Source organism: Salvia splendens, chromosome 2, assembly GCF_004379255.2.
Source record: "Salvia splendens isolate huo1 chromosome 2, SspV2, whole genome shotgun sequence".
In the NCBI taxonomy this organism is placed as follows: Eukaryota; Viridiplantae; Streptophyta; class Magnoliopsida; order Lamiales; family Lamiaceae; genus Salvia; species Salvia splendens.
The window spans coordinates 9,836,060-9,846,551 of NC_056033.1; the positions used below are offsets into that span (position 1 = coordinate 9,836,060).

Below are 10,492 nucleotides of genomic sequence, written 5' to 3' on the forward strand. Positions count from 1 at the left end.
TACATAAATACACGCGATTCGTTTCGTACTAAGAAACCTAATTAGGGTAGGACGTCCGTTCCGATTTTGGATTTACTTGAATGACCTAAAATATTATTATATTTGGCTTAATTGTGTCTCAAGAAAGTGTATATTTACAGTAAACGGTATTGTATATTAAATTTTAATTTATCATAAAATAATTATACCTTCTGTTCCATAATAGGAATCACTTTTGGTGTGGATACGAGTTTTAAGAAATGTAAAAAATAGTGGATTAAAAAAGTTAGTAGAATATGTGCCTCACTTTTTTATATTGATTTTATAAATAGAACGTAAATGAAGTGAGTTAATGGAACGTGAGACCTACTTACTATTTATGGTAAAAATGAAATGTGCATGATTCTTATTGTGGGACAGATTGAAACAGAAAAATATGACTCTTATTATAGGACGGATCGAAATGATAAAATGTGACTCTTACTGAGGGACCGACCGAGTGAGTACTAAATACTACTCCCTCCATTCCATAATAGTGGAGTCATTTTATCATTTTGGTATATTCAATACATTTCTTATCACTTACTTCACTATTCCATCTTCATCTCTCTATCTTTTCATTTTTCCATGTGCCGAAAAGAAACACCTCCCATTTTATGGGATTATCCATAGATCAACTGAAAACTGACTAAAATATTCTCATTAATTCAAGTATATAGAACTAACCAAGCTGATAGATATGATATTGGTAATCTTATTCTTGAAGTCATTGCGTTAATAAAAACTGTTTAAAATATTTCTAATAATTCAAGTATCTTGAAATGATATAGAGGTGATATTGAAGTGGACATGGGATTCTGCAGATTTTGAGAAAACAGATGAGAGATAGAATAATTAAAAGCAGATTATCCGTGAATTTGCTGGTTCATGTTTCAGTTTCGAAAAAAAAAGTAAAAAAATTAGATAAGAATTTAGAAAATATAATTTGTAAGAGTTGATGGTTCAACTTAAAATAAGTTCACTCACCCCTAGTCATGAATTAAAATTAGTCACGTTTACCAATTTTACTACTCCACTTCACAGTTAAATAAGTTTTCGTAGAGGCGGCACATCACACGGGACAAGAAGCAGAAGATTCGAAATTATTCACAACTTCCGAAGAGTGAACATTACCAACATCAACAAATTCATCCAAACCAAATACACACGGAACCAATAAAAACATTAGTTATTCACATTCCACCACAAAACAACACAAACCCCATTCATCACACACTCCACAACTTCCTCACTGCCTCTCTCACCCCACCCGGCGGAGCCACCGTGGCCGTAGGCAGGATGGTCGACTCCCGCTGCGCATCAATGATGTAGTCGAGCCTATCTTCAGTCATCCCAAAACCAGCTGCAAACTCGGGCCCTCTCAAGGCGTGGAGCAACGAGTTTGCTCCCACCAAGAACTGAGGCCAGTTGTTGTGAGCCGAGGTCGTGAACCCGAAGAACTCAAACGGGCCGGTGCGTGACGCGATCTGGCAGAAGGGGAAGAAGCGAGGTACCCAAAACACATCCCCTTCATTCACTTTAGCATTCATAGCCAAGCTCCCATTTGGATACACGATTTGTATCGTCCCACTTCCTTCCAACACAACCCCGTACTCGGTCGCCATCGGATTGATATGAGGCGCCATCATCGATCCCTGCATTCACATTACACACACAATTAGTCTGTCTCAGTAAAAAACAATCAAAAGGCAGGTTAATTACCGCAGTGAGATTGACAAGATAGACTCCAATGTCATTGTGGCGGAGGGGCGGATAGTTCTTCTCGTCGACAGCAACGCTCCACCCGTAGTCGTTCTTGAAATCAGGCTTTTTGTCGTAGAGGTTGTACGCATCCGGGCCTTTACCGGTTCTTGAACCCTTCCTATCATCATTCTTCTTGTTACTCCAATCCATGAAAGACACCATCATCTTCCTAAAAGACCATGTCGATTGTTGCTCATCTCCTCCGACTCGCCTCATCTCAGCCGCCCTCTCCATCTCGGACAATTTAGACCACGCCCTAGGGGCATGAGTCGTGTTCGATAAGTAGATGATCGGGCCTTCACGTTGGCTCATCAGCATATCTTCCAGTTCTTCCTCTGTCACCTGAGGAAAGAAAAGAAAAACAAACATCATTACTCAAACCATTTTATAGAAAGGAGCATGTACATTGAGAATGTACTTGCATTGAATGCTGTCGACAACGTTAAATGATCGAATCCAGAGAGCACCGACTTAGGATTCTTTCCACCTGCAACGTAGAAGGACTGACAAAAAGCAGAGTGTTTAGGAGAAAAATTCAAATGAAATTACTAGCAAGGGAGGGTTAATTTGGTTTGTAAATTGCAAGTGTACTTGAAATTTATAGGGTGTGAGGCTGTCGGATGTATCAATGCTGCAGACGATATGAAGCCTCTGGCCTTCCTCTGCATTGATCAAATAAAAGGCGGATCCCGCCGCGATTCGGTATATGTCCCCAACCTTCAATCTCCTCTCCACCAGTTCATCTTTGTATATATTCCCCACTCTTGCTTCCCCTGCAATCAAGAATACACCATATTACCTCTCCATCTCTAGTGTTTCGTGGCTGAAAAATGTGTGAACAGATGATACCTCTGCGAACGAAGAGGATGAGTGAGGAATCGAGATACTGAGGAATGAACAAGCTCTTAGGTTCCATGGTGATGAAGCCAATATGCATAGGGATTTTGCCGGAGCCCTGGACCAGCTTCATGCTCCCAGCCTCAGTCTCGACCACCGGCTTGGAACGGTGAAGCAAGAACCAGTCGTCCCCCTCGCGCCATCCGGTGCCGCCACGAGCTTCTTCGCGGCCTCGTCGCTCCCTCTCGGACCACCGCTCTTCTCCGCGGCCTCTTTCCCTTTCGGACCACCGCTCGTCGTCATTGCGAGCAGAGACGGCCACCGCAAGCAAGGCCAAAACGGCCAACAAACGTGTCGTCTTACCCATGAACTAATAGAGTAGTAGTAGTATCTCCGTGGATATGTTGAAATGGTGAAGGCAAGAAATGGTGTATATGTAGAGAGAGAAAGGGTACAGGTGTTTGTCATGCATCAATGGTTAGCCTCGCTGGCCGTCTCTGCTTAAGACACAAATGAGTTCATGGATTCCTTCCCATCTAATCCAATATCTCTTATATTCAATCGTTTTCTTTTTCTTTTTACATTCAACACAATCGGTCACATGTTTTTTTACGGGACGCTTGAAATTTGTTTATAGTATTATAAGCTAGCTATTTTATTAAGTTCTTTTTTGTCATTTTCTCAGTTGATATATATGGTGATGGTCTAACAAAAGGAGGGGGCGGGGTGGAAGGTTTCAACTCACTCTAAAAATGGAATCAACATTTTTGATCACCAGTCTACTTTTAATCCTAAATATGTATAGAACAATTTTACAACCAATCGATCTAATTTACTACTCTCTTCTAAAAAAAACTGTTATTTATAAATGATAAAAATTTTAATAAAAAAGGATTTTCAACGTTCACTAATATAAGTCTCATTATTATTTTTATAATTGATCTTATATTCCACTAACTTTATCTTATTCACATTTAATTATAAAATTAATATATAAAAATAGAAATCACCTTCCACTAAACCTTTTTCACCCACTTTTTATTACATATCTTAAAATCTATACTCAGTCAAATGTAACCTTATAATGGTGGACGGAGGGAGTAAAAGAGAATGTGAAAAAATAAGTAAATTAAAAGAGATAGAAAGAAAAAGTAGGTAAAATATTAGAGAGGAGAAAAAAGTAGATGAAGTATAAGAGAAAAACTTTCCACTTTTAAAAATAAAACTATTTTTTGTGACCTTTCCAAAATGACAAGATAAGACTATTTTTTCTGGACGGAGAGTATAAAAACGTGATGAAACTATTTAATCTTGATAATTAATTTAGTTTAATTAAGTTAACTAAATTAATATTATCATTATAATTTTTGTTAAATTATTTTTTAACATTATAATTTATTTTTGTTTTATATTTTTGCAGCATATTTAATTAACTTAACAAATGAATTTAATTATGTTTTTAAAGATAATTTAATTAATTTATAATAAACTGCAATATATATTTAATTATGAATGTAAAAATAATTCAAGGAACATTAACGCGACATCCAAGAAGATGCATCCTAAAAAATAATTAAGAATATGAATTTATATTTGTATTCTTTCTATTTTTGAAAAAGAATACCTACATATATTCGTAATTCATTCCATTCTTAAAAAAAAGTGGTCAGCTTAAGATGAGGAGACATGAATTTAACAGATTCCGTCGCAAACTTCAAGCAATAGAGCGAAAACTTTGTGAAAAATTGAAAAACGTCGACAGCAGGATTCGAACCTGCGCAGGCAAAGCCCAACAGATTTCGAGTCTGTCTCCTTAACCACTCGGACATATCGACAAGTTGTAGACTTCTATGTCATATCTTTATAAAAACTATACAAATTGTATGTCCTAGCATTATTTTTGGCTAATTGTGAGTTGTGTTGACTGTTGAGTGTACAATTAAGTGAGTTCACAGGATATTAGTAATGAAAAATTGGTAATCACTTAACAAGTTCATGCTTACGGATGTACATAAACATCCGTTAATATTTCTGTAAGACAAAAGTACTTTCATAACAAACACAACTGATAATTGAAAAGTAGTCTCAAAGGAGAACTCTTTACGATTCCAACAAGTGGTATATTTACACTCCTAAGCCAAAATGGTTCCGAAAAATACTTGATAAGTAGTCTCAAAGGAGAACTCTTTACTATTCGAAAATCTAATCTAATATCCATCTGAATCTGAATCAAAGTATGCATCCTCGTCCTCTTCATCCGAGTCGAAGTCATCTTCCAGAATGTTCTCCTCATCCCAAAGTGGACAAGAGCAGGTCGCCTTCTTCTTTTTCCACTCAGCACCACATGTGTAACAAAATTCATTTCCACATCTGCAGGGAAATGTGAAAACCAGAATACCTTAATATTAAAAATCTCTAAAAGCCCTCTCAGAAAAACTTATAAAAGCATTAGTAGTAGTATAATATGATCAGTGATTCTTTATTTTTTATTCTTTGGAAGATAATGGAGTGGCAATCCTGCCTGTTGTATAGGGCAAACAACATGTTTAGTTCTAATACATCCCGGTTGAAAAGAAAATTTCTGTTTTTCTTCTTGATAACTTTTAAATTCAGTAATAGTAAGAGACTTCAAATAAGAAAAACAATTTAAGGATATTCAAAGTAAAGAATGTCAAGATCCTAGCTATAAGGAATTTCATATGATATGGTATAGAAACATAATGTAAACATTTCAGACTGGACATACTGCAAGTATGATATCAACTTAATGGAGATATATGAGGTTCAACCATACCTGCAAGTCATGTGGTAACATCCAGTAGCGAGTTCAATCATATGGTTGCATTTTACACACTGACGCCACAAATTTGTTGCTGCTAAGTTCTTCAGTTTTGCCTCTTCTTGTGGGGGATGAGGGTTGCACATTTTGTACTGAGTACAAGTTGAGTTGTTGTGCCAGGGAACTTTACAATTAATACAAAAGTGGTTGTTGCATTTTAAGCACTTTCTGGCTCCAGATCTTTCCGCTCCTACTATGGCAGGCTTTGAATGTTCAAGAGCCTCTGACTTGGACATTAGAGCTGAACATTTAGGGTAAGGACAGTAAACTTTCTCTGTCACTGGAATCGAGGCCTCCTTCATACGCTGACTCATAATGTCTATCAACCTAGGTGTCAAGAATGTTCTGCAACTATCGATTCTCAATTCAGATTTACACCCTTCGTGTGGACAAGTCGGCAGCAGTCCATGGAGTAGCTTCATTTCCACGTGTTGTTTCATGCAAGAAAAGCAATAGCGGTGCATACAATCATCGATAGAGAAGATCTGGTTTATATTTGAATCCTCCAAACAGATAACACACGCCTCCTTTGGATTATTAGAGCTACTTGCCTCTGCAGCCCTGTTCACCTGAGCATCTATCGCTTCTCTAGCTAGTTTAAACGCAAACTTTATGTCTTTTCGAGCTGCAAGAGCTGGCTGGCAGTACGTAAACTTTTTTGAAAGATCGGTTACTCTATCTATCAGTGCAGCAACTTTTTTCTGTTTGCTCGACCACTGTCTAGTAACCTGCGGTTGAAAAAGAGTTGCAGCAATTTAGCTATTCGCAAATACAGAAACCCTAATACTTAATCCAAGCCATCAATTGCAATTGTTAAGGATGATCGTAATTTACCAAACAGTGCTCATAATACTTTTGTCAAAGTGAAGTGAAAGCTAAGTGACAGTAACCATGTTCCCATATTAATAATGCAACATGAACCCAAGCCACCCAGGTCATATCTCTCCCACTTTTGCACAAGTGTCTAACTGTTAACCTTAATACGAAGACTATCCTATGAGGGAGGGGTTAAGGGTGGGGGGTAAGAATAGTCAGTGTACGCACTAATATTAAGCAAGATCATAGTATAACGCAAAAAAGACAAAATTCACGAAATTAGAAGGAAAACAAAGGACAATTACACAACTACAAAAAAAGGACAAGCACTATTTGTTAATCATACAGCGCTCGTGTATCAACCTGACTAGTTTATAGCTCTGTATTCAAGACAACATCAAAATATCTCAACATGTGGGAATCCAACTCAAACAATAAAATCTATAGTTTAGACATAGAAGAGCCAGTCCCAAATGATTCTCAGCATGGAATCAATCCCTAATCCACCCTCTACTAAACACATCAGGGTGATCATGATTCATGATATGAAACACAAAGCCGTATCCTAGCCTCTAGTCATTATTCTGTAACATGTTGATGCATTCATAATGCTTTAGTATAAACTCAAATCATAGCAAGAAGGGACCATATTTCATTATTTTGGAACGATAAAACCACCAGTAATACCGGTCAATCATAGCAACCCCTCAAATTTCATAAACTAGAAAATCTTTTAAAATTTTTGAAAAGGACATTCATTATATAACACAACAACGCGATGGATGGTTCCAAATTCATGTCATCTAATTTAACAACTGAAACACAATCATACAATGATCATAGCACCGATTGCAGTGTGTAGATATACACCCCAAGCAATCAAACTAATAAAGCTAGCTGCATCTATTTTTAAAAAATCTTGTTTCAATTAACCTGCAATTGAAGACCAAACCAAAACTCACATATTTCAAAATCGGATTATAATCACAGTAGAAAACAAGCCTTTGCAGTTGGAGTTCCAATGCAGCATTGAGCCCTTCGATAAGGGCCGCGATATCCGCGGTCCGCCGGTTCGCCCCGTGGGCCACGAACGGCTTCCGCAACTCAAACAACAAATCATCCCTCGAATTGCATATCGCGACGCCAATTCCTCCCAGAGAAGATTCGTCGGTCAAACGATTCTCCATCAAACCCTTGAAATAAACCCTAAATATCTCATTACTCCCCCCTTTCGAACTGCCTTCCCCAAACGGTCGCTCGAAATCATCCCCCCAATCATCCCACTCATCATCCGACATTCTCGAGATCTCAAGCGCCAACTGATGATCGTGGAGCCGCCTGTCGAGATCATTCTTCAAATTCTGGAATTCTCTCTCAGAAATAGCTTGGTCTCTGAGTTCCTGCTCGAGTTTGAGGAGCTCGTCGGAGAGGACGTCGGTGAATTTCAATTCATCCTCGTTTCGTTGGGGTTGATAGGCAGCGGCGGCAGCAGAGGAGGTGGAAGGTTGGGGATTAATGGATAGAGAAGCGGTTATGGCTTCCTGGAGTTGGAGATCGAAGGCGAAGTCGAGGTCGGCGTCGACGGTTTTGACGGTCATTAGTTCGAAGCGTTGCTCGGCGGCGATGGCCTGGAGTTCGTCGGCGTCGGAGTCGAATCCGAAGTCAAACGACGCCGTCGGAAGTGACATCGGAGTCGCCGAGTATTTGTTTTGTATTGAAAATCAGTACTCCCTATTATGCTCTGTGATGGGGTGCGTACTAAACAAGCCCGACAGCAATGACGGCCCATCAGCCCAAAGCCCAAGGAAGAGTATGAGTTCGGCATTACCAAAGAGTTCGGCCTCAGCCTACAGCTCGGTAAAAGCCGACCAATCAAGCTCTGCGAGTTCGGCATTACCAAAGAGTTCGGCTTCAGCCTACAGCTCGGTAAAAGCCAACCAAGCTCTACTCTCAGATCGGCAACCAAAGCAGTTCGGTCTCAGTTTTCGACCGAACAAGGAGTTAGTGGACCCATGCAGGATTTCCACAACTTCCAACACACCCACTACCACGTGGCGTCAACTCAGGCCACGATCTTAGGCCATGACCTACACGACCTCCACGACCTAGAGTGATGATGTAAGCCACGATCTTAGTTCAATGTATAAATAGAACTTAGATCTGGTAGAAAGGGGTTAGAAGCTCTCTAGAGATAAAACACCATATAGCAAATAGCAAGTTTGTATTTGTAAGCTGTAGAAAACAGATCAAGCAATACAATCTTGCTCTCCCTTCTTCCCGTGGACGTAGATTTACTTCAGTAAATCGAACCACGTAAATTCTTTGTGTCGTGATCTGTATTTTCCTGCATTCACTAACATCAGAAATTCGCGGATCCATCACTGTGTAGATTTACTTCAGTAAATCGAACCACGTAAATTCTTTGTGTCGTGATCTGTATTTTCCTGCATTCACTAACATCAGAAATTCGCGGATCCATCACTGGCGCCGTCTGTGGGAAACAGAGAACCAAATTTGTGATAAAGCGAATTTTTGACCATTTTTTCAACCCAAAAAATGCATACCAGATCGCAGAGTACCCGTATTCCTGCCCGTGAGAACCAGGAGGAAGCCAATCCACCCCATAGGTCTGGAAAACAGCCTAGGGATAAATCCACCACCAGTTCTCATGGCGGAGGAACAAGCCGCTCCAAAAGCCGTCACACCGAGTCTTCCCAGCAGCCCGATTTGAACGAGGCTGTCAAGCTGTTTTTGGCTGAAAAGCAGGAGGAATTCTTAACCTTCCTGCAGAGAAGCCAAGAACAGCCGGAGGCGAAAACGGCGGATTCTCCCTCTCCCTCCATACGAGACAGTCACTACCGCAGTAGTGTCATGTCTTCCAGAAGAAAGAATCCTCGGTACCGGAATCACAGGAGAACTCCATCTCCTCCATACCGAAGAAATGTCGGGTTCGCCATGTACGGAGCATTGAGGACTCCGTTCTCGGACGATATTACCCGAACTTCCCTACCACAGAACTACCGAACTCCGTCGATAACCTATGACGGACTCGTGGATCCTCATGATTTCTTGGGACGCTATCAATATAACATGGCGAACCAGGGTCTCAACGAGGTCCACATGTGCAAGCTGTTTCCCGAACTGCTTATCGGGAACGCAAGAAGGTGGTTCGATAGCCTCCCCCAAGGCAGCATTAGATCCTACCGAGATCTAATGGATGCTTTCCACAGGAGGTTCTTTCAGAAAGCGGAAGCCCGGATTACTTCGGCTCAGCTGCTTTCTATACGTCAAGGTCGCGACGAAAAGATCAGCGACTTCCTGACGAGATTCCATAAGGAATGCCTACAAGTAGATAATCTCAATGATCTACTTGTCATTTCGGCATTCCAAAATGGAATCCTGCCCGGAGCTCTCTACAGAAAGCTCGTGGAATGCAGTCCGCAAACAGCTCAAGAGATGTGGGACATTGCGGACAAGTTTTCTCGTGCCGATGAGGCAGACCGTCGAAAACGGTCTTTAGACAGCTCATCTAGAGAAGACAAAAAGAAGCCCGATCATAGCGATCAGAGGCTTCCTCGCCGAACACCTTCCCCACCAAAGGAGAGATAGCGGTCATCCGAGGTGATCGAAAAAAGAGCAAGTGTGTTCGCAGATTGCGCTTAAAAGTGCCGAGCAATCAGTTCGGCACCATCAAGCATAGCAATCACAGCAACCGGAGTCAGAGGCAGGCGGAATGACCGAAGTCACACCGGAGCCGAACTCGATGGTGTACGGCACTGAAGCCGTGATTCCGGTTTAGATTGGCATACCCAGTCCCCGAACTCAATTTCTCCTCAGAAATGAATGGTGACGGACTGAGAGCCGAACTAGATCTTGCCGAAGAAAGAAGAGAATTGGCCTGCATAAAAGCAGCCAAGTACAAGGAGCAAGTAGCCCGGTATTACAGCCAAAGGGTGAAGAAGCTGCAATTTCAAGTGGGAGATCTCGTCTTGAGAAACAACGAAGTAAGCCGAGCAGAAAAGCTGGGCGAACTCGAACCCACATGGGAAGGTCCATATCGGGTGTCAGAAGTCCTCGGCAAAGGGTCTTACAAATTGACTCACGTGTCAAGAGCACAAGTACCCCGAACATGGTACGTTTCCAACCTCAAAAAGCTCCATTTGTAAGAGACAGTCCGGTCAATGTGTTTTCTTTGGTTTGCTTGGTCTTTATTTGTCT

General features: G+C 40.8%; 2 protein-coding genes and 1 non-coding gene across 3 annotated transcripts; all 3 read right to left on the bottom strand.

The window, feature by feature from the left end:
* Positions 1-1,247: 1,247 nt before the first annotated feature.
* Positions 1,248-2,986, bottom strand: LOC121773179 (vicilin-like seed storage protein At2g28490). Its single transcript, XM_042170012.1, has 5 exons — positions 2,632-2,986; positions 2,374-2,555; positions 2,205-2,285; positions 1,741-2,124; positions 1,248-1,673 (listed from the first exon to the last, which is right to left on the bottom strand). The coding sequence occupies exons 1-5, from the start codon at positions 2,984-2,986 to the stop codon at positions 1,248-1,250; spliced, it is 1,428 nt and encodes a 475-aa protein (XP_042025946.1).
* A 1,386-nt stretch (positions 2,987-4,372) lies between these two features.
* TRNAS-CGA lies at positions 4,373-4,454 on the bottom strand. Its single transcript has one exon. It is a non-coding gene; the product is annotated as a tRNA-Ser (tRNA).
* Positions 4,455-4,667: 213 nt separating this feature from the next.
* On the bottom strand, positions 4,668-8,009 carry LOC121787469. The gene is made up of 3 exons (XM_042186203.1): positions 7,237-8,009; positions 5,414-6,186; positions 4,668-4,989 (listed from the first exon to the last, which is right to left on the bottom strand). The coding sequence occupies exons 1-3, from the start codon at positions 7,960-7,962 to the stop codon at positions 4,827-4,829; spliced, it is 1,662 nt and encodes a 553-aa protein (XP_042042137.1). The 5' UTR covers positions 7,963-8,009; the 3' UTR covers positions 4,668-4,826.
* Between the last annotated feature and the right edge of the window lie 2,483 nt (positions 8,010-10,492).

What these genes read in the sequence shown, in the direction of transcription:
- LOC121773179 (XM_042170012.1), bottom strand. Translation starts at nt 2,986, where the DNA reads ATGGGTAAGACGACACGTTTGTTGGCCGTTTTGGCCTTGCTTGCGGTG. An exon ending in CATCCTCTTCGTTCGCAGAG is followed by an intron (nt 2,556 to 2,631) that starts GTATCATCTGTT and finishes TCTTGATTGCAG; the next exon opens with GGGAAGCAAGAGTGGGGAAT. An exon ending in CGTTGTCGACAGCATTCAAT is followed by an intron (nt 2,125 to 2,204) that starts GCAAGTACATTC and finishes TTCTTTCCTCAG; the next exon opens with GTGACAGAGGAAGAACTGGA.
- LOC121787469 (XM_042186203.1), bottom strand. Translation starts at nt 7,962, where the DNA reads ATGTCACTTCCGACGGCGTCGTTTGACTTCGGATTCGACTCCGACGCC. An exon ending in ATAATCCGATTTTGAAATAT is followed by an intron (nt 6,187 to 7,236) that starts GTGAGTTTTGGT and finishes TTTCAACCGCAG; the next exon opens with GTTACTAGACAGTGGTCGAG. An exon ending in TGTTACCACATGACTTGCAG is followed by an intron (nt 4,990 to 5,413) that starts GTATGGTTGAAC and finishes ATTTCCCTGCAG; the next exon opens with ATGTGGAAATGAATTTTGTT.